Here is a 24,030-nt window from a genome sequence, read left to right as displayed (position 1 = left end):
GTCCAGTGCTGGGCTACCGGGAAAGAGCAAAAGTACTTGGTGTTCCTCAATAAACAAACTTCTTAATCTGAGCAAATAAAAAAGCCACTGGGAGCCCTGACTCGTTCTGAGCGGGCCATTTTCCCAGAGCAACTCTGGTGCGGAATGCGTTTAATTAGGTACCTTCAGGGAGGTGGCCTTGCCATCACTTCCTTTAGTTTATTAACATGGAGAAAGCACCTCTCACCACACCATCAGTTTAAACTGCTGGATCCTAACAGGCCAAGCCAAGTTAATGGATGAAGTCCCTGGAGAGTCTGCAGGTGTGAGGAAGCAGAGAGCAGCTATGTAGGAAAAGAGAGGTGTGAAAGCTGAATTTTTGTTTGGTGTTTAGCTAAATGCAATGGCAACCCAGTACATTTGCCTGGAAAATTCCATGGACTGAGGAGCCTGGTAGGCTACAGTCCATGGGTGCGCAAAGAGTAGGACACGACTGAGCAGCTTCACAAATGCAATCAAAAAGCAACTTTTAAGATATAAATCAAATTCTTGTTGTCGTTAGCTAAGATCCTTTTTTCTTCTGATTGTCTCCTTTCCAAGAAACCATCTTTACTCATTCCCCTTTTTGAATCTTATCACTGTGGCTCACCTCTCAGAAATTTCAGAGATGATTCAGAATCAGTACAGTAGGGAAAAAAAATATTTATTTTCTAAGGTCATTACCTTGACAGGCAAAACAAAGCATATTTTCAATTTCATTCAGAAATACATTAAAAAAATACATAGACCAATATGGCCTGCCCAAACGCATATTTAACATGGTAAATATAAGGAATAAACTGTTTGAATATAAATATCTATAAAAATATAAGTACATCAAAACGTAATCCAACCTCTTCCATGAGCCAATAAAGGAAAATAATTTTACTGCTTTAAAGCATCACCAATGTTCACCCTTCAATATCTCTCCACAACAACCCTACACCATTGTGTTTCCAAAAATCAAGGTAAGTGAGGGAAACTCCTGATTCAACTGATCTTTTCATTTTTCCTTAGGGAACAGAGCTAGTAGATGACCATGAAAACGTTATATCTACTATTGATGCATTAGACAGACTTCCACGAGGCTAGGAACTAGGATGGGGTTTTTTTGCGGGGGAAGAGTTTGGGAGGCAATAATTAAAGGTGGGAAATGCTTTGTCAGAGTGCAATACAGATGAGGTAGTCTCCTATGCATGAAACTCATTCTGATTTTCAGTAGTAACAGTTTCTTTCAGTTTTGCATTTTATGAATTAGAAAAACAGGCCTTTTTTTTTCATTTTTACTCGAGTGTTTGTCCTTCGAGTGTTTTCAATTTGTGCATTCCTTAGAAAAATCTTCACGGGGCTTTGGAGTTTCTCCCTGAAATGTGCCAGGCGCCTGAGTGAGACACAAACACTCCCTTCGGACCCTCTTGGAAACTCCGTCCGCAAGTGGAATCTCCTCTCCTCCTCCGGCAGGAGGAGGAATCCCAGTTTGCAGGTCACTGGGTCTCTTTGCCTTCGTTGCGGGGCCCATTGCCACCCCCATAGAAGAGAGACGGACGAAAACAGCTCGGATGGAGACAAGACTGGCTGGGGGCGCTCCTTAACCTTTCCTGGAATGCTTGCACCCAGGGTGCTGGTCCCCTGCCAGTCTGGAACAAGAAATCGTCTGACCAGGCAGGACGCATTTGCCTCGATCCCAGCCCCGTGGGCAGCGCACAGAGTCAGGCCCAGGGCTCTCTGTGGACGAGGAGCTTCAGACAGGCCCCAAAAACCTGCCCTCAGTGAGCACGGTTGTAGATCACTTTCTTATCTCTGTAGAGCTGGGCTTTCAGCTTGGCAACACGAAAAGATGTTTTGATGCTGTTGCTGATGGCCTCCAACCTATTAAAACCAGACAAGAGAAAACAAATTTTTTTTTTTTTTGAAAAAATTATTCTTGGGCAAAAGAAACATCTAAAATTAGAATCTGGCACAAACAAATCTAAATCTGGATCCTCAACTTTCACCCTCAACCACGACCACGTGCTTCTCTACTAACCTCAAATGAAAATAAACTGCCTCTGATGCCTAGGGTGAGGCAGGGTTCAGTGAGCAAGGAGAGGGGTGACGTGGTCATATCCACAGCAGCTGGGAATTAAAGAAATTTTAAAGCACGATTTTAAGGTAGACTAGAGATACTTTCTTCTCTTTTTTTAGCCCTATTCCAAGCACTGTTCCAACTTTGGTGGGATTGTATGGAGACACTTACTCAGCAAAGGTTTCAAATTCTCAATCACGTGAGGAATTGAAGCGGGCTTCGAGGGGGAAAGGAATTCAAAACAAGAAGGCCTACAGGCAGGACCCCAAAGCAAACGTCTTATGGCAATTAAAAACTATCATTTTTGCAGGCTTAATGTTTTCTTTGGGTGGGAAGAACAGTAACATTGATTTAATAGTTGATGTAATAGAAACTAATAGAAAAAAATAATTTCCAAGTCAGTTCAGAAACAGTGGTTTACATAATCTTGCCATCTGGAGAAGCGCTGTGCTGTGCTCAGTCATGTCCGACTCTTTGCGACCCTGTGGACTGTAGCCCGCCAGGCTCCTCTGTCCATGGGGATTCTCCAGGCAAGAGTAGTGGAGTGGGTAGCCATGCCCTTCTCCAGGAGATCTTCCCAACCCAGGGACTGAACCCAGATCTCCCACATTGCAGGTGGATTCTTTACCATCTGAGTCACCAGGGAAGCCCAGGAATACTGGAGTGGGTAGCCTATCTTTTCTCCAGGGGATCTTCCCGACCCAGGAATTGAACCCGGGTTTCCTGCATGGTAGGCGGATTCTTTACCAGCTGGGCTACCAGGGAAGCCTGGAGGAGCACTAGTGGCCTGAGTTCATAAATATGGAGACTTTAAGGTCACATGGGAAGCACTGAGCTTGGCCCCAGACAGTAGTAAACAACTCAGAAGTCGTCCATGACCTCCTGGCCTGTGCTCAGAACACTTGGCTCCTAGAACTTCTTGCCACTGGATTTCTAGGGAAAAAATGCCTCTGATCATGAGGGGGAATCAGACTATAGGACAGATCTGAAAGCAGGATTCCTCCCCGCAGCTTGTGAATTTCAAGATGCTTAGGTTGTGGAAGGTTTATCCCTATAGAGCCCCTCAGAGCAACCCTGGGGTGTTATTAATCCAGATCCCAGCTCATGACTGATTAAAAAAATAAGAAAGCTGTTGAGAATGACATTGAATCTCCACCAAATGCATTTCCCTATTAAAAAAGTAAATAAATAAACCTGAAAAACGACATGTTCTAACTCTCACCAACCCTATTTAATGACTTTATTTTCCCTTTGGCCATTTGAATAACTGCTATGTTTTTGAAGAATTTGATTTTACATGATTAAAAAAATAAATTTTCCCTGAAATGATTTTTAATTTCTCAGGGAAAGCTGTAAATATATTGACTCAGAGATGCAAAAACTAGATGTGACCAAATGACAGAGGTGTCCCTAAACAGATTTTTGTTTGGATGAGTGGTGTGTGTGCTAAAGGGCAGCAGACTGAATTACGTAAACCACTGTTTCTGAACCGACTGGGAAATTATTATTATTTTTCTCTTAGTTTCCATTACATCAAAAAAACTTTTGAGAAGGATTCTTTGGCTCTTTTAAGTCTAAAGAACACAGAGATTTCCCTTTCCTCCCTTCGCTTTATATTGTCTTCTAAGCCTTTCTCCCACAGAGGTAAGAATGACTGGAGACTGTTTATAGGTAAAGGGGACCAGCTGTTCATAAGAGTCTCTTACCTTCTTGTTTTCCTTCCAGCCACGAGCTGCTGATGAAGACACTTCTCTCCTAGCTTAGAACAGTCTTTCCCTCTCTTTTGGTTGTTCCAGGCTTTCTCCATGGAGTCTTGGTCCCTGTTAAAATACAGGTAGGGAGGACATTTCAGCAACAGGAAGGCTGGTTGTTCTCAGCATCTCTGTTGCTTTCTTCAAAGCAAGAAGACGGCATCACGAGAGGAAGAAGGTCAGGAGGCCAAAAAGCTGATCAAAAACAAAGGTGTTTCTACTCACCTGAGTTCTTTTCCTGCTTGGCAAAAATTCCAGCATTTCTTGTCTGTCTGGCTGGCACACTGGCATCTCTTCCTGTGGACTGTTGCCTTTGTAGGAAAGAAGTCCTTTAAGGAGCGCTTGGACCTAGAAGGGCTTCCGAGTCCATACGGAACAACGTGCCTATTATGGAAAGAGAGAAACAGACGATATGAGCATAATTAATCCTCTCCAAAGGCTGCATTCTTTGGGGCCAACCGCCTTCCATTAAAACAGAAGGAGAGCATGCCGCAGCATTTGGTAGCGAAACTTAGAGTCAAAAGCGGTAACAGTCAGGACCATGTGCCCATCAATGGCCCTGAGGGTGTGGACCCAACCGGGAGAAAATCACGTTCTCTAAGTCAATGACATTGCATGTCAACTCGACAGAGTTCAGTTTCTTCTTGACACAGCAGCCTTGCTTTTTGGCCAAAACTATGACATTTCTGCTTTGGTATCTGTTTCATATTTTCTTCCTTTTCTCTCTACTTAGTTAACAGCTCTTGGCAGGTGGGGGACTTCCATGCAAAACCATGACTCATATGATTTTGAAAACTGATTTTTCAACTCAAGTGATACGTGGATATGCTAAAAGGGGCCCCCAGGGAGGCTGGACAAAACAGGCCACCTGGAGCGCGGCTCGTGCCATATTTGCACACCTCCGCTGATTTTGGTGATGATCATGTGGCTATAGAAGGACTCTTTGCCAGAAGGCTCTCCAGTAATTTCCAACGTGTTCATTATGATTCTCACCCAAGGAGTAAAGTCCTCCCCTTGGAACTATCACCTTACTAAATATTAGGCCTGCCATGGTTTTTGTTTGGTTTGCCTTGATTTTGTTTGGATTTTGGTCATCCTCGCTATAACAGGACTCTGCAGGCACAATCAGTGCCTTTTTGTTTACAATTCTTTCTGATGAATGAATTACTTTGCAGGAAGTAAGGGGGAGAAACTGCTCTCTTCACTCTGGAGGCAGAAGAGAAATCTGATCAGGGTATTCCTACTGCTGTCGTGAAATAGGCTTTTCCAAAGGGCAAGGACAAAGGAGTCGGGACACTCAAGTTCCAGGTCTCACTCTGCACAAACTCAACCTTGCAAATTCAACAATCTGGGTCTTAGTTTTCTCCAAAAGTAAAATGAGGAGACAGCCTGTAAGTCTCTGTCATCACTTCTGCCTCTTAAGTCTCTATGCTCCCATGAGAAGCACAGGTTAGACTAACCCACAGATGACCTCAGCAGTGGCTTCTCAACCCAGAGAATTCGAGAACATTCACCCCTAGGCCCAATACAAAGATCTTCCCCCAACCCCCAAGATGCCTGACACCCTCTGGAGGGGCGTTTTGCCCACGGAGGCACTTTCCTGTGGTCAGCTGTGCTACCTTCAGAGACCACGCCAGACAATAACCAGAGAAACTGGGGCTCCGGTCTCCCGTGGAGCCAGAGGGGAGAAAGCCTAGAGTAAGGATGCCCTCTAGAGACTCACTCTGGAGTGTTGACCCAGATGATGTCCAGATGGCAGAAGTAGACACACTCTTTATCCATCAGGGAAGAGCAGGAGCAGCGCTTGGACCGGCGGGGCCTCCAGGGCGTGGCGGGAGCCGGCTTCTCCCCGCCATCCTCTGCTCCCGCGCTGAGCTCGGTGCCCAGGACCGCTGGGGAGAGAGAGACATCAGGTCAGAGGGAGGTGTCTGCTCCAAGGCCCGGAGGCACACGGGCCACGGCGTGGATGCCAGACCCAGCAGAGCAGGTAAAAGCAGATGAAGCACACCACCAGCCTCCGGCAAGAAACAGAGGAAAAAGGATGATTTTTTCCCCCTCTCCTTAACATGACTTCACCTGTGTCGCCACTGGCTTATCCGCCTTCAGAGAGATTAAACAAGTGCAGGGGAAACAACCACCTGAAAAGGGAGTTGCCAGCCCCACGAAGGACGCAGCCTTCAAGGAAATACTTAGAAACACTGCTTATGAGACATTTAGGTTGGCTTCTACATGGAACCGAGCGCAGCCTACCGTGGCTTAAAATGGGCTGATGACCAAAACAACCTCAAACTAAGTAAGTCATACTGTCTTTCCCTAGACTCCGAGCCACTTCCCCAGGCGGGATGACCTTTCATTCAGTACCCACTGCTTCCCACCTTGTGTTAAGGCAGGGAGTAGCTCAGAAGAGCAGCACCTCTAGAACTTAGGTGGAAATCCAGAGCTTCGGGGAGGTGATTGGAAAGAGAGAAGTCAGTTGAACAGGCGAACCCCAGACTGAAGGGATCACCAAGCAGCCGCTCTTGGAACCCAGACAAGGTTCTGTGGGCTTTGGATTCTAAATCCCGGGAACTGGAGGGCGTGCGTGGGATCTACCAGCTCCCCCTTCCTCACGGCAGCCTTGTCTCCTCTTACTGACAAGTTAGCCCTGCAGCTTATCTGCCCAATTTTGTACATTTCAAATGATCAGACACATTCCAGGATTTTCATTCCCTTGACATCCTTTTCTCTTCAGTCGGGGTCACGAAAAGACAAAAAAAGTGCATTGACCCTAGAAAGAGAGAAACGGGCAGATGCGCACACACTATCTAAATCCCTTGGTAGCCGAGATTTATTCTAGCTCCCCTCCCAGGACAGGTGAATAACACTGGAAATGGAGCTCACACTGTTTTGAGTGCCAAAAACCTGCCAAAAGAAACCCACAGTCAATAATGACAAATTTTAAAGAAAACATCTGCTTCGCCCTGAAACTGCCTGAAGGGTTTTTTCCCCAGACTGTTCTGCAGGTGATTTTAATGTGCATAAACTGCTTGAATGACTTGAATAAAATTCCTTGGCTTCGAGTTGAAAAGTATGAATATTTTACACATTAACACACTATTAAAACAGTATTTGAATAAGATATAAATACCTATATGTCCTTTTACCTGTCTGAACAGAAAGATTGCAAACACACATTTAGCTAAATTACATCTTGTCTTTAAGTCATATTTTTAAAAGCCAAGAAACACACTAGGCAATAATAATCATGTCACTTTAATGCTAGAGGAGCAATGGTCTTACACAGAGGATTCCACCCCCCCACTGCTAGAAAACTTCAGCAGCTCTGAGCACTAACCCCCCTACGCTTGATTTCTGAGCGGCAGTCATAAAAACGCAGTGGGAGAAACAGAAGCAAGAAAAGCATTAAGGTGGAAAAAAAGACCACAGTATTCAAGGATTTTACAAGTCACCGTGCCTACCTGCTTCTGGAGCTCCTTGGAAAGCCACAAACAGCAGAGCGAAAATCATGGGGAAATAATCCATTCTGGGGAGGGGAGCGGATTAAAGGAAGGATTCAAAATCTTTCCCCCTGCAAACTAAACTCGAAGGGAATAAAAAAAGAAAAAGTGCAGGAAAAAAAAAAAATCAGCTTCAGTTCTTTCCAAGCGCTTCGGGTTCTCCGGATCTCAAAATGGTACTTCGGCCTGATTGCTGTTTAACGGGGAGAAAAAAGAAGTCTCTGCTCTGCGGAGAGGCAGAGCGAGCGGTCCTAGGACGCACGCGGCGGCGGCAGCGGCGGCGGCGGCGCGCGGACCCTGGAGGCGCCGGTCCCAGCGCGGAGGCAGGAGCGCGTCTGACCTGGACAGCTCTCGGCCGGCTTTTTATATTGAACCCCTATAGAGTGGGGGTAAACAGCTCCGATTTTATTCCAGCCCCCAGACAATGTTATTGTGTCATTAGTCACCACCAGGCAACGTGCAGCCGGAGATAAGGCCGGGCTCTAGAGGAAATCACTGCTAACTTCAGAGGCAGACGCCGTCTGACAATTCAGGGGCAGGGCTAAGAAAAAGAAAATACCCATTAGAGAGGGACCTTTGGTAAACCTGCCCGTGCGGCGCGCAGCCGTCTGCTTCCCCTTTGCAAGCTGCCAGCCCCGGAGTTCAAGAATCAGAAGAGGGACTCCAGAAAAGTCATACCATTGGTATGAAAAGTATGAGCTCCAGTTTAAATAGATTGTATTGTTGTGTCCGGGGGGATTTTTTTTTTTAATTGTTGTTCGCTTCACTTGCCTTTTATGTCTCTCTGATTCCTTAGTGCTGATCAGACAGGGGGACTCTCTCCCTCCATCCCCTCTCCCCACCGACTCAGGGTCAGTTTATCTTGGCAGATAGATCCACACACTTTTCTCTGAATTCTGATCCTCCTCCCTCAAGTTCTTTGCGTCCACAGTGGGAAAGATTGGAGAAGGATTGTCAAGGAAAGAAAGTTTAAAAGAAAGAAAGAAAGAATCCTTTTAGGCACATACCCAATCCTTTCAGGATTGCTGATTAGAAACTGCCCCCCCATGAACTTTTTATTTTTGTATTCTCCCCCTCTTCGCTTCCCCGGGTCCCCTCCACCTTGGAGGGGGTGGGGCACCAATCTTAAGAAATAGGCAGAGAGGAACGCCAGGGGGAGACGGAGAGCTACAGGGGCGGATGTTCAGGCCAAAAAGGCACAGCCTCGGCTTCCAAATAAGTAACAGAAAGCAAGGCAGCCACCTGAGGAGGGAGCTTAGGAAGGGAAGGGCTGACGCCTGACGCAGAAAGCAGGCTGCCCCTCGGAAGAGTCTACGCACTCTCTACCTCGGGACATCTTTTCTGGATCTTTGTTTTCCTATGGCTTTTGCTTGTAAGTCCAAGGGGTGTCCCTGTGCAGGGTTAGGTGAACATGCCATGCGGATCGTGCTCGGAAGGAGGAAATGCCCTCATTGAATAAGGGATCAGATAATACCTCACATTTAATAATAATGTGTTTATGTTTTCAAAGCGATTTCCTGTCTCCGTAACTATGACATAGCCCCTGAGGTTCCCACAGGGCAGTTATCCGAGGAGACAGCCTGCTGTCTTGCGCGAAAGAAGACATGAAGACAAGACACTTGGCCTTTTCAATTAGCCTCATTTTTCAAGTGAGACAGCTGAGGTGCCCAGAATTTCCTGGCTTCCTCAAAGTCCTTGGTGCGGCTGAGTTAGGCCCCTGGGATAAATTTACAGCATCTTTCCTGCCCCCGAGAAAAACCTGTCTGGGTCTCACTCCTGGGGACACCATCAAATAGATGCTTCTTCCATTTCCTCATCGTGTGTCATTCTAAATCCACCTCCACACACCCGCCCTCCGGGGGAAGAGTCAGGAACCCTCCCTCCCGGCCCCCCAGGAGAGGCCTCCATCCAGGGGTCTCTGCCTGGGCCCTCTGCCTCCTCTCTGTGTGCTGACCTCTGCCCCGCCCTGGGGGCCAAGGAGGGCACAGCTCCCCTCAGACTGGCTGACACCTGGCAGGGAGCCAGCTCTGGCCAGCATCTTCTCACCTCCTCCCACCAGCAGGACCCAGAAGCGCAGAGAAGACCTGAGTTGCATTCACAGGATCCAAGCTTCCCCCAAGGAAGCAGAGGTGCCCTGGGCAATGTGTCTCAGCAGAACTGTATCCCACCCCCATTCTTTTTTTTTTTAACCTCCTGCAAAATTTAACAAAACACTGGCCACAGTTAGTACCTACCTGTTCTCCCCAGAAACTACCGCCCAGCCCCTCCCAGTCTCTCTGGGTCCAGCCCGGGATACCCTCTGGCAAGGAAGCCCATCTCTTAACTGCCCCCACTTTGGTGAGGATGCCCTTGTGGGTGCCAGCAGCACCCAGCGATCAGGTGGAAAAGTGAAGCAAAATGCACCTGCCCACACACCTTCCCACAGCCCACCCTCCCCTCCTTGGCTGTGTCATCTGGTGACTTATTTAAATTATAAATACAAAATGTAGGCAGCAGCTTCTGACCCCCCTCCCAGCACCCCAGACCTTCTGTTCAAGTCAATGCACGAGGTCTCAGATCTGGGAGGGTCCCATGGTTCCAAGACCCATCCAGCCCCCACCTCTTTTAATCTGAAGTTTCCAGGATGCACACGGACATGAATGTGTCTGTGTTTCCATTTTTCTTTGTGCATCTTGGGGCAATGGCTGGGTCTGTCCTCCTGCCATGCTTACTGGAGGAGGAAGTGGGAGCCCCTTCCAAGTGCAGAGAAGGCAGCTATCTGCAGGGCAGCTGCCCAGGAAAACGTTTTGCCAAGAAGCAAGAGCGGGAGGGAGGAAGAACCCCAACAAACCAGTTTTACAAGCTAAATGCTGCCACTGCTTCTCCCCCTGAAGGCTGGCTGGGATGGGAGGAGGAGAGGAGAAGGTTAAAGTCGCTGGACAAAGTAATAAAAGGGATCCCACCTCCCTCCCCAGGCCCCAGGCTCCAGCCCAGCCCTCCAGAACCAAGCAGGTCAAAGGCTCTTTGCAGCCACAGTCCAGCTCAGAGAGGAAAGGGAAGGGAAGGGAGAGAGAGGTCAAGAAGATGGCTTTTCTCCCCCAATAGAATAGTTTTCTGTTGCTGTTCTTGTTTTTAATGTTACACTTGAACACTGGAAACTATTTGATAAAGCTATTTTGTGTGTGTGTGTTTCTTTCTGTATCTTTTGCTAATGTATTAATAGATAGCTATAAATAAAACACCCTGCTCCCCAAATACAGATGCTACACAGTAGCAAAAGGTACTGTTTTTAGCACTCCTCAGCTTTGCTCTTTCTCAACTTTTGCGTAATAGAATTTGCAACTTTGCCAAGCCAGTAAATTTGGGGTGAGAAGTGGCATTGAGCTCAGCAAAAAACGAGCGGCCAGCCGTTAGGTTGCTGGGCGAGCGCACGAGGAGCAGGGAGCTGGTTTTGTGTGGGCTCGGTGAAGCTGTCCAGGCCACCAGTTCAGTCTTGTATTGTTGACTGTTTTAAGTCTCTACTTTGCATAGCACTGTTATGAAAGGCTGTGCATGGCAGGCGTTACCCTGTGACATATTACAACCTCCAGGAGTCATGAACAAACAGCTTCCCCTTCTGTCAAGATCTAGTGGTATTTAGCACAGGAAATAGGATGGTGCTCCGGAAAGCTTCATCCTATGCATCCAAAAACATAGAACGTGAGAGTCCATTGATATGATAGATGAATGCATAAAGGTGTGGGGTATAGATAATACATGTACTATTCCACAGGTATATAATGGAATACTGCTGCTGCGGCTGCTAAGTCGCTTCAATCGTGTCCGACCCCATAGACGGCAGCCCACCAGGCTCCGCTGTCCCTGGGATTCTCCAGGCAAGAACACTGGAGTGGGTTGCCCTTTTCCTCTCCAATGCATGACAGTGAAAAGTGAAAGTGAAGTCGCTCAGTTGTGTCCGACTCTTAGCGACCCCATGGACTACAGCCCACCAGGCTCCTCCGTCCATGGAAGTTTCCAGGCAAGAGTACTGGAGTGGGGTGCCATTGCCTTCTCCCAGTGGACTACTACTCAGCCATAAATGAAAACATGGCTAGAATGAGAGGGCATTATGCTACGTGAAATAAGTCAGACAGAGAAAGAAAATGCCATGTGATTTTATTTACAAGTAAAATCTTAAAAACAACAAAACAAAAACAGACTCATGGATGCAGAGTCGAAGCTGCTGGTTGCCAGAGGGGAGGGAGGAGAGGGCTGAGTGTAATAGGTAAGGGCGATTGAGAGGTACAGAGTTCCACTTGTAGAATAAATAGCCCATGGGGATTTAATGTACAGCACGGGGAATATGGATAACAATAACGTTGGTAATAACTTTGTATGCTGACAGATGGTAATTGGACTCATCATGGTGATCATTTTGTAATGCATAAAACTATCGAATCACTGTGCTGTACACCTGAAGCTAATATAAGACTGTAATACAGGCATTTGAAAGGTAATATCTACAAAAGAGAAACAGATTCACAGACTCGGAGAATGAACTTCTGGTTACCAGGTGGAAGGATTGGGGAAAGGGATAGTTCGGGAATTCGGGAGTGACATGTACACACTGCTATATTTCCAGTGGATAACCAGCAAGGACCTACTGTATAGCACAGGGAATTTTGCTCAATGTAAAAAAAAAAAAAGAGAGAATGGTGGTTTTCAGGAGATGGAGGTGAAGTGAATGAGGGAAATGGGAGTGATGTTGGTCAAAGGATATAAACCTAGAAAATGAGTAAGATTTGAGGGTGTAGCGTGTAACCTGGTGAATATAGTCAACAGTATTGCATTCTATGGTTGAAAGTTTCTAACAGAGTAGATCTCACATGTTTTCACCACAAAAATAGAATTATGTGATGTAATGAAGGTGCTAGATGACACTACCGTGGTAACAATTTGCAACATATAAATGTGTCAAATCAACACACCACACCCCTTAAACTTACACAGCTTTATGTGTCAACCATGTCTCTATTTGAAAAAAGTTTCTTTCGCATCTCATATCAGTTCAGTTCAGTTCAGTTCCGTCGCTCAGTCGTGTCCGACTCTTTGCAACCTCATGAATCACAGCACGCCAGGCCTCCCTGTCTATCACCAACTCCCGGAGTTCACTGAGACTCACGTCCATTGAGTCAATGATGCCATCCAGCCATCTCATACTCTGTCGTCCCCTTCTCCTCCTGCCCCCAATCCCTCCCAGCATCAGACTCTTTTCCAATGAGTCAACTCTTTGCATGAGGTGGCCAAAGTACTGGAGTCTCAGCTTTAGCATCATTCCTTCCAGAGAAATCCCAGGGCTGATCTCCTTCAGAATGGACTGGTTGGATCTCCTTGCAGTCCATATAGAATGGCAAAATAAATAAATAAATAAGCCAAAGGTTCATCCTCATTATCAACTTCTGTGTAATAAAAATCCTTTGGTATCCTGCTGAAATTGATAAAGCTACCTTAAGAAAGTAGCAAGAAAATGATTCATTTGAAACTCATTTTCATATTAGAAATCAGGAAGCTTCTAGTATTCAATTTCATGTGCACATATGATAATTAAGTCCACATCGGTCACATCGGTGCCAAAAAGTTATTCTAAGCATTTTGTGTGTTCCAGGTTCAGTTCAGCTCAGTCACTCAGTCGTGTCCGACTCTGCGACCCTACGGACTGCAGCATGCCAGGCTTCCCTGTCCTTCACCAGCCCCCGAAGTTTGCTCTAACTCATGTCCACTGAGTTGGTGATGCCATCCAATCATCTTACCCTCTGTTGTCCACTTCTCCTCCTGCCTTCAGTCTTTCCCAGCATCAGGATCTTTTCCAATGAGTCAGTTCTTTGCATCAGTATCGGCCATCGGTTATGGCCAAAGTACTGGTGTTTCAGCTCTAGCGTTAGTCCTTCCAATGAATATTCAGGATTGATTTCCTTTAGGATTGACATGTTGGATCTCCTTGCAATCCAAGGGACTCTCAAGAGCCTTCTCCAACACTACAGTTTAAAAGTATCAATTCGCTTTCTTTATAGTCCAACTCTCACATCCATACATGACCATTGGAAAAACCATAGCTTTGACTAGATGGACCTTTGTTGGCAAAGTAATGTCTCTGCTTTTTAATATGCTGTCTAGGTTGGTCATAGCTTTTCTTCCAAGGAGTAAGCATCTTTTAATTTCATGGCTGCAGTCACCATCTGCAGTGATTTTGAAGCCTCCAAAATTAAAGTCTCACTGTTTCCATTGTTTCCGCTTCTATTTGCCATGAAGTGATGGGACCAGATGCCATGATCTTAGTTTTCCGAATGTTGAGTTTTAAGCTAGCTTTTCCACTCTCTTCTTTCACTTTCATCAAGAGGCTCTTTAGTTCTTCTTTGCTTTCTGCTATAAGGGTGGTGTCATCTGCATATCTAGGTTATTGATATTTCTCCCAGGAATCTTGATTCCAACTTGTGCTTCATCCAGTCTGGGATTTTGCATGATGTATTCTGCATATAAGTTAAATAAGCAGGGTAACAATATACAGCCTTGATGTACTCCTTTCCCGATTTGGAACCAGTCTGTTGTTCCATGTCCATTTCTAACTGTTGCTTCCTGACCTGCATACAGGTTTATCAGGAGGCAGGTCAGGTGGTCTGGTATTCCCATCTTTTTAAGAATTTGCCACAGTTTGTTGTGATGATCACAGTCAAAGCCTTTGGTGTAGTCAATAAAGCAGAAGTAAATGTTTTTCTGGAACTCTCTTGCTTTTTCAATGATCCAACGGATGTAGGCAATGTTCCAAGTTCAATAACTTCCTATTCACAGGTCAACAGATAGACATAGATTAATAAACTCCACTAGGGAAAAAGCAGCACCAGGGACAGTCATTGACCACGATCAAAAAAGACAGTCACTGAGGTGGGAAAGCTAAATTTAAAGTGAAAGTTGCTCAGTCATGCCTGACTCTTTGCGACCCCATGGACTGTAAAGTCCATGTTTATAGACTGTATAGTCCATGGAATTCTCCAGGTCAGAATATTGGAGGGGGTAGCCTTTTCCTTCTCTAAGGGATCTTCCCGACAACCCAGGAATCAAACTGGGGTCTCCTACACTGCAGGTGGATTCTTTACCAATTGAGCTATCAGGGAAGCAGGGATATGGTGATCCTAGAATGATGCAAGAGCTAATCATGGAATGAAAGAGGCTAAATGAATATTTTAAAGAATAGCAAAAAGATCTTCAGAGATGAGAGGGGTTAGGAGCTGTGGCAAAGGGGCTAAGAATGGGCAGAGAATGTTAGCAAGATGGGTTGGTTATTGAATTTACAGTCATTGGATCAAACGATTGGTGATGATGTAAGAGAGCAAGATTGTCCAGGTGACCTATGAAGGTAATGCTAATATCTTGGCGACGTGCCAGCATAATGTTCAACGTCTGCAGGGCTCACACTGTGACATCCTCAGGATGCATCTGGGGCACAAAAGAGAAAAGCCACAGAAGCCATGAAGAACTCCTTCCTAGTGAATCTACTGATTTTGACAGTGTCAGTGTATGGACTATGTCATCATTAGGTCTGGATTTTATTTGTATTAGAAAAATATTAAACGAGTTAAAATTATTCCCACATTTTGCAAATCTCCTGTTTTGGACTCAGTCATTTGCAGGAAGGGAAAGTCTTCACTATAGAGCTAGTTTATTAACCATTCAGTCATGTCCAACTCTTTGTGAACCCGTGAACTACAGCCCTCCAGGCTCCTCTGTCCAGGAGATTTCCTGGGCAAGAATACTGAAGTGGGTTGCCATTTCCTTCTCCAGGGGATCTTCCCAACCCAGGATAGATCCTTGGTCTCCTGCATTGTAGGCAGATTCTTTACCATCTGAGCCACCAAGAGTTTTAGAAACGTTCTCTGACTGCCTGTATTTCTTCTCATCCCCTTCCTTTCATGAGAAAAGATTTGATAAAAGGATTATTTTTATTATTCTCATCAGCTGCCAACATACAAGTAATTCAAGTTTCCCTCTTTAAACTAGGATTTTGATGGAAGAAAATTTCTCTTCCAATAATATGTTTTCTTAAATATGAGCATGCAGTGAACTGCATGTGTACTGCCTGTCATCATTGGGGGAAAAATTGGGGAAAGAGGGTTACTTATTTAAAGGGGCATTTGGATTCATTTTAAAATGCTAATTCAAAAAAAAAAATGCTAATTCAATTTCACAAGTTCCAGAATATATCTAATGCTAAGGGTTTGTTTGATTTGGCATTTCTACTTCTTTAGTTTGTTCTTCTGATGGGAAAAAAAAGAAAAAGCTTTTTGGACTGGTTACAAGAATAATTTTCCTGGAAATTGATGTCTTTAAATTCTTTTTTTCTGTGAAGCTTAAAAAACATCCATATACTTTTTGTTCATATTCAGTTCAGTTCAGCTCAGTTCAGTTCAGTCACTCAGTTGTGTCCAACTCTATGCCACCCCCATGGACTGCAGCACGCCAGGCCTCCCTGTCCATCACCAACTCCCAGAGCTTGCTCAAACTCAGGTCCATCGAGTCGGTGATGCCATCCAGCCATCTTATCCTCTGCCATCCCCTTCTCCTACTGCCCTCAATCTTTCCCAAAATCAAGGTCTTTTCCAATGAGTCAGTTCTTTGCATCAAATGGCCAAAGTATTGGAACTTCAGCATCAGTCCTTCCAATGAATATTCAGGACTGATTTCCTTTAGGATTGACTGGTTGGATCTCCTTGCAGTCCAAGGGACTCTCGAGAGTCTTCTCCAACACCACAGTTCAAAAGCATCAATTTTTCTGTGCTCAGCTTTCCTTATAGTCCAACTCTCCCATCCATACATGACTATTGGAAAAATCATAGTTTGACTAGACAGACCTTTGTTGGCAAAGTTAATGTCTCTGCTTTTTAATATGCTGTCTAGTTTGGTCATAGCTTTTCTTCCAAGGAGCAAGTGCCTTTTAATTTCATGGCTGCTGTCATCACTTGCAATGATTTTAGAGCCCAAGAAAATAAAAAGTCTCTCACTGTTTCCATTGTTTCCCTATCTACTTGCCATGAGGTGATGGGACCAGATGCCATGATCTTTGTTTTCTGAATGTTGAATTTTATGACAGCTTTTTCACTCTCCTCTTTCATTTGCATCAAGAGGTTCTTTAGTTTCTTTAGCTTGTTCATATTATTTAATATTTATTGATTATTATCTTTCTCTTACAGTAGTTTTTACTAAGGACAGTGAAATAAGTCAAAAGACTTTGAAGGACATTTCTTTCCTACACACAATTCACAAGAGCAGAGATTGTGGAGTGATGACATTGTGTTTGTTGCTACCTTATTATGTTGATTTATTGTAGAGGAATATAGGGAAAAGAAAAATGGAACAAAACGAAAGCTTAGGAGATGTTGGCTTTTGGCTGAATTTTAAGCAACATTCAGAAAACTAAGATCATGACATCTGGTCCCATCACTTCATGGGAAATAGATGGGGAAACAGTGGAAACAGTGTCAGACTTTATTTTTTGGGCTCCAAAATCACTGCAGATGGTGACTGCAGCCATGAAATTAAAAGACGCTTACTCCTTGGAAGGGAAGTTATGACCAACCTAGATAGCATATTCAAAAGCAGAGACATTACTTTGCCAACAAAGGTTCATCTAGTCAAGGCTATGGTTTTTCCAGTGGTCATGTATGGATGTGAGAGTTGGACTGTGAAGAAGGCTGAGCGCTGAAGAATTGGTGCTTTTGAACTGTGGTGTTGTAGAAGATGCTTGAGAGTCCCTTGGACTGCAAGGAGATCCAACCAGTCCATTCTAAAGAGATCAGCCCTGGGATTTCTTTGGAAGGAATGATGCTAAAGCTGAAACTCCAATACTTTGGCCACCTCATGCGAAGAGTTGACTCATTGGAAAAGTCTGATGCTGGGAGGGATTGGGGGCAGGAGGAGAAGGGGACGACAGAGGATGAGATGGCTGGATGGCATCACTGACTCGATGGACGTGAGTCTGAGTGAACTCCGAAAGTTGGTGATGGACAGGGAGGCCTGGCGTGCAGTGATTCACGGGGTCGCAAAGAGTCGGACGCGACTGAGCGACTGAACTGAACTGAACTGAAGACTCCAGGGAAAGCAGTGTTGAAGACTATTTTTTTGTTTTTTATTTACAATATTATATTAGTGTCAGGCATAAACATGGTATGTGGGCTTCCTTGGTGGCTCAGACCATAAAGAAACCACAGCAATGCAGGAGACCAGGATTTGATCTCTATGTCAGGAAAATTCCTTGGAGAAGGGAATCCCACTCCAGTATTCTTGCCTGGAGAATCCCATGGACAGAGGAGCCTGGTGGGCTATAGTCCATGGGGTCACAAAGAGCTGGACACCACTGAGTGACTTATACTTTCACTACAACTTAATGATTCCACATTTTTATAGACCACACTTCATTTAAAATTATAAAATATTGGCTATATATCCTGTGCTGTACAATATATCCTTATAGCTTATTTAATTTGTTGAAGTAGAGTTCTTTCCAATGTTGTACTAATTTCTGCTGTACAGCTCGGTGATGAAGTTATATGAATATACATATCAATTTTCATATTCTTTTCCACTAGGGCTTAATCACAGGACGTTGAATATAGGTCCCTGTGCTGTAGAGTAGGACATTGCTGTTTATCTGTTCTCTATGTAACAGTTTGCATCTGTTCATCCCAAACTCTGTCCACCCTCCAGACCCTCTCTGCCTTGACAACCACAATCCTGTTCCCCGGGTCCTTGTGAAGACTCCCTTGAAGAGGAGGAAGAGGAGGCAGAAGACGATGAGGCATCAATCCTGTGGCCCAGTTCTCAGCCCTCCTCCTTCCTGGGATATGAGGGAAGCAGGGAGCATTAGTTAGAGAATCTTGAAACTGATAATGTTCATGTAAAGCACGTTATCTTGCTACAAAGTGGAAAAGATCTGGGGAACTGCAAAGTAGCTTGTTTAAAGACTTTCTTCCAAAGTTGTTTCAAGACTAGTCAGGGAGGGCTAACATTTGCTAGATAAAGCCTTTTACAGCATTGTTTCTTTCTGGCTGTTCTTTCTCCCCCAACAGCCATTCTATTTTTGTACATTATCTGGAAGAAACTATCTTTTTGGACTAATGACCAGGTCTCTGCAGGAGCCGCCTCCTTTTTCTCAATTCTCTCCCATCACCTCCCTTTCCAAGGAGCATTATGCCACTTGGTGGTGACTTGAATCCCACAAAATGGGGCCACAGCATGTAATTCCCACAGTACACATTTCTAACCAAGCACCCACTGCTCCTTTTTGGTTGGTTAATATCTATCTATTTATCTAGGTTAAAGCATGGATTTTTTTTCTCTACTTTCAAAGGAGGACTGGAAAACACCTAGGACAGTTTAATCCTAACATACTTGTTAGTTTCTTTCCATCAAATCTATACTTACTTTATTCCTTTTGCTTAAAGATAAGATGATATGAATTCAAAACCCTAGTGACATGGTCTAGAAAGGATAAATAAATAATAAATTCTTAGTAATTTTTCAAATACTTCCTTCCCTTCCAAAGAACCCTAAATCTGAAAGTACAGCTGCCCTTGGAATAGCCACCACCCTCTACAGTAAGAGCAGAAGAATAAATAACACACTGGAAAAAGAGAGAATTTAAGGGTGGAAAATCACCCAATCTATAATTTAGCTGGAATGCCGAAACACGAGAATACCCAATTCTTTGGAAAGCGAAACTCAATGATATCGTGGTCCAAATGTAATTTATATAACTTATCAGGAACTAGTATCAACTAATTAAACAACCCCTCACTCAGACAAAGTATTTAGTCTCTGTCTGCCTTTTCCCAATATAAAATGAGAAAATATCACCTGCTACTTATCTCAAGATGCTGACATGAAAGTCTGACCGAGGCTGTTTAGTTGACACAAGATGTCAATTGGACAGGTTTAATTAGTGAGGTATACAGAGATCCATGTCAATTCTTCTGAAGTCAAGGATTCAGATAGGAAAAAAAAAGAGCAAGACATCATCAAGATTAAATGTAAATAAGAAGGAAAGAAAAACAGAAGTATAGTTTTATGTAAGCTCTGTTCCTGGATGCTGACAAGGGAAAAACACTTAATATCAGAACAAGTAATGGCAAATATTTTAATTTGAAAAGTCAAGAGGAAAAAAAAAACAAAAACCTGAAAAACAGAAGACCTTGTACACGGATGTTTGAAAAAGAAGAAGGAAGAATGAGGCAATCATCGTGAAGGCATGGTTTCTAGACTGAGTGTATGCAAGCTCAGTTCTCGCTAAAAATTTAGGATTCAAGCTATGCCGAGGGCAGTGGAGAAAACATGGTTTGTAGATATCTAAAGCAGAAAAAAAATGATCAGAGGATAAAACCTCTTTCACTTGAATGGACTGTAATTGTTTCTTTATGCAGGATGAAATTTGTTATAGATGTTTTATATCAAGTTGCAAAGATGCAAAACGAAATTATATATAAGCAAAACACAAAATGCCTTAAGTGAAATGATAGTGAATGCAAAGTTTCAATTTTCTCATATACGAAAATGTGTTAAAAAACATCAAATACTGTTTAAAATAGTAGCATATGTAAGCTGTTCTAAAGTATGAAATTATTAATAATTAAAATATGCTATTAATAAGACCAAGTTATTATAGATGATAAAGAAATGTTATCTATTGGTCTTTTATATTATTAAAAGTCACAAAAGCAGAGCAGTACTACACATCTTTACTGAGAACACAGGTTTTAAAGACCCTTTTACTACTCTGCTTGAGTGTTTTTGCAAGTTTCAACTCATTGGAGAAGCTAGCTTTTCTTTTATTTTATTGTAAAATTATTTTTTTCACAGACAGACTAAAGCCATCTTTATATCTGTCCTTGGTTATATTCCTCTCCTTCCATTTTTTATGTAGATTTTTTTTACAAGTAACTCCAATAAGACTTCTTCCTGGCTTATTATACAAATGTATTTTTCCTTTTTTATCAGGATGGCTTCAGATTGGATTTCTCATAGTTAATTAAACCATATTTTTTTAGCCTCCCATTCATCTTGAACAGTTTCCCTTTTAACAATCTTGGAAGTTAACACCTAATTTTTACTGTAAGTTTTGGAGTCGACTTTCTGGAAACCAGTGGTTTGTATCTGCCTCATTCAAGATTTCCCTGCTTCCACTGTTAAAAGGAGTAGTAGGTTACAGTTTCATTTAAGGTTCTTCAGCATTTTTATATCACCAGTCATATTTCCTATTCAGTTCAGATTTTCCTACTGGCATCTTTCTGAGAAATGAGAGCAAGAGGATGTAAAATGAAAGATAAGAGGAAATCGGGGCTCAGACTCCCTGACCTAGCAAAATTTATCCTAAACCAGCCCAACTTCTCTCTCTCTGAGCCCTCCTCCCATCCTTCCAGCTTCCCAGGAGTGAGACCACTCACTTTAGCTCATATCTTGATTAATAAGCTCCTTCACCCTCCATCCCGATGCTTCATCGTCTAGTTCTCAGCTTAAACGGACCTCTAGCTTTAAACTAAACTGACCCATCCCTCAAGATGCCACTGCACTGCTCCGGATAGCTTCAGGAGTGGATAAATCTGCCCTTCCCACATCCATTTCTAGGGACCACAGGACCATATTTCTAGAATGTACCTCTTCTCTTTGCCTCTGGTACCATATATTGCAATTTAAAAAAAAATCTTTTTATTTTATATTGCGATATAGCCAATGAACAAGATTGTGACAGTTTCAGGTGAACAGCGAAGGGACTCAGCCATACATATGCATGTCTCCGTTCTCCCCCAAACTCCCCTCCCATCCAGGCCAGCACATAACCTTGAGCAGAGTTTCCTGTGCTATACAGTAGGTCCTTGTTGGTTATCCATTTTAAATATAGCAGTGTGTACATGTCCATCCCAAACTCCCTAACTTTAAAAAGCAGTGAGCTTAAATTGCAGATAGAATTTGCACTGGTGAGTTAAAAAAAAGTACATACACAATTCCTGTCTCTTTAGATCTTTAAGCCAAACAAGTAAACAGATAAAATAAAAACTGACAAGTTTGGCCAAGAGCTATACAAGCAGAGAGTCTGTTGGTTTTGTGACACTAAATTGGGAGTTTAGCTGCAAGCACCGCAAGAGAAAGGAGAATATAAAAATAGAAACATTCAGGTGGAAAGGCAGTATTCTTTCAAAAAGCAAGCCAAGTGTTTACCTTTATAAAGGATGCAAGTAATCAAGCTGGTTTATGCAAGAGATTTTTTAATATAGAATTTGAAGGAAAAGTAAATATGTGGTGTGAGTGACATACAGAAGGTCTATGTGGCTGTGACTAGCCTCCGAAGGGAGAGTGGACAGGGATTAAAGACCTCTGGGGACCCAAAGGAATTGCCCCGGAAGTGCTGTTGCAAAGATGAAGACCAGCAGACCACCACGCCTTCTGGACCTAACAGAGTTCAGGAAAAGGAGAGGGACTGACCAACTACCCAGTGGCCTGAGAAGGCAGAGATCCCCGAGAATTGATGTGCTATGCTGAATTTTAATTCAGAGAAAATATTCCACACGGTTACCTTGGTAATTATTGCAAATAATCAGGATTGCCAAGAAACTTGGTGAGCTGTGAGCTGTCAAGTCTAACGACACCAACAGTGAGTATGTGGGGGAGAAACTGGGGTCTGCTTCTCCTCCTAGGTACTTTCTAGCCAGTTTTGGAGATAAAATGAAAACCAGTTAATTTTCAAAGTCATTAAGTGTTCCAGTAGAAAAAATTCATGCAGAGGAAAGTAAATGAACAGCCAGCATTATAATAAAGGGATGATCTGAATTTTAATGCATAACTAAGTTCCAGTCCCTCCTTCCTTATCACTCCAGATAACCAAGTGTCCAAAAATAAGAACCACGCGTCAGTCTTCCAAATGCTGCCGGAATGGCAGAGCAGCCGTGGAGCAGCAGGAAGCACAGGATATCTAGGACTCCAGTCAATCCCGGATTCACTGGAAGTTCCACTTCCTCCCGGATTCCATTTCTGCCTCTGGAAAAGTCAGATGGAAACCCCAACCTGGGGGCCCTTGGCGTCTATCACCCTATTGTCTTCTGAGATCTTCAACCTCTTGGGCTGATTCAACTCTATCTCTTTCACAAGCATCTCTTCCTCCACCATCTCCTGAAATATTGGAATTTCCCCGAGGTCCTGCCCTTGGCTTTTTGTTTTTCTCACCAATGGATACTTTCTGGGCAATTCCATCCTTTTTTTTTTTTTTTGTCTTCAGTACCTCTATAAACTGACCACTCCTAAATTTGTTTCTTGCTAATTATATGACCTTGGGCAAGCCATTTATCCTTTTCATTTTCTATTTCCTCCTCTGACAAAAGTGGTACTTACATGACTGGGTTGTTATAAGAACTGAGCTCCTATCTGTCGAGCACATAGAATGGTACCTGGCACATAGTTAATGCTCAATAAATGTTAGCTATTGTTTTATCACCATCCTCCTAGTGGCCTGAGCCAGCAAGGCACAAGTCATCTTTGACGCCTCTGTCTCTCCCACCCACTCCTCCCTGGTTGCATCCATTCTGTCTCCTGGAATCACTGCCACTCCTTCTTTGCTCAACACCCTCATGACCAGTCCCCTGCCTCCAGTCTCACTTTCTTCATAATCCATTCACCACATTGCAAGACAATGAGCCAAGATCAGCTTATTTTATAACTTACTAGAAGTTCCAATAAAAAGTGTCATGGGGAGAAAATTAGGCTGAGAGCCAGCATCATAGTCGGGGGATCATAGGAACCAACATGTGTTGCAAGGTCTCTGTCCTCCATCCTTTACCATTCCAGACAATCAAACTCAAACAAAAGTCATCACATGCCTTTATTCAGCATGCTGAGATTTACTTTCATGAAATGCAAAATGAATCTTATACTTGTCTTCTATTTCAAGCCTTTGCTGCTTTCCCACAGCCATCAAGATAAATGGGAAGTCTTTAAGATGGCCTTGCCTCCCAGCCTTACATATTTGAGCAGTGTCCTTGAACTTGTCAAGCCCTCTCTCTTGCTTCTAGCAGCTTTCTTGTGTTTCTCTTCTCTCCCTGCAATGAAGCTGTCTCTACAGTTCTGCACCAGTGTTTCAAAACTTATGGTGAATGACACCTCCTTAGGGAAGTCTTGGTATTTACCCAGCTTGCTCTGACTGCCTGGTTGAAGGCTTGGCACCTTCAGCTGAGATTAAGCAGAGGTGCCCCTCCTAAGAGCTTCTGCATAACAACTCTGTACAGAGTTCTTGCATAATAGTTATTACACCCGATCATAATCACCAGTTGTTCTCCTGCCTCACCTTCTAGACTGTAAATTCCTTGGCGTTAAGGAATGTACTTTATTCATCTTTGTTTCCCAGCCTTTGCCTAGTAACTCACTTTTAGAAGATACTTGGGAAAAACAGATTTTTAAGCACAAAGTGAGTTCGTGATGCACATGAAGTTCTTAACACAGTGTCTGCAGAAACAGCCACAGGGTTCCCTTCTCTTTCCCCTATTAGAGCACGCCAGCTGGCGAAAAAATTTCCCTCCTAGAAACTGTTGTGAAACTATCAACATCTTGGTGTAAATAACAAAACTCTCTGTATGCTAGGATTCTTCTTGTATGCATATACAGGCTCGATCACACACGCACATACACACCCCCAAAACACACAAGCCAAACC

The 24,030-nt window shown here is 43.6% G+C and overlaps 1 protein-coding gene across 1 annotated transcript; it reads right to left on the bottom strand.

The window, feature by feature from the left end:
- Positions 1–665: 665 nt before the first annotated feature.
- On the bottom strand, positions 666–7,839 carry EDN1 (endothelin 1). Its single transcript, XM_005905491.3, has 5 exons — positions 7,293–7,839; positions 5,558–5,726; positions 4,060–4,218; positions 3,790–3,903; positions 666–1,887 (listed from the first exon to the last, which is right to left on the bottom strand). Exons 1-5 carry the CDS (start codon positions 7,354–7,356, stop codon positions 1,785–1,787), a joined length of 609 nt encoding a protein of 202 aa, XP_005905553.1. The 5' UTR covers positions 7,357–7,839; the 3' UTR covers positions 666–1,784.
- Positions 7,840–24,030: the final 16,191 nt, after the last annotated feature.

Source organism: Bos mutus, chromosome 23 (genome assembly GCF_027580195.1).
Source record: "Bos mutus isolate GX-2022 chromosome 23, NWIPB_WYAK_1.1, whole genome shotgun sequence".
Lineage (NCBI taxonomy): Eukaryota > Metazoa > Chordata > Mammalia > Artiodactyla > Bovidae > Bos > Bos mutus.
The sequence above is the reverse complement of the archived record's forward strand: the minus strand, read 5'-3'. Positions and strand labels throughout refer to the sequence as shown.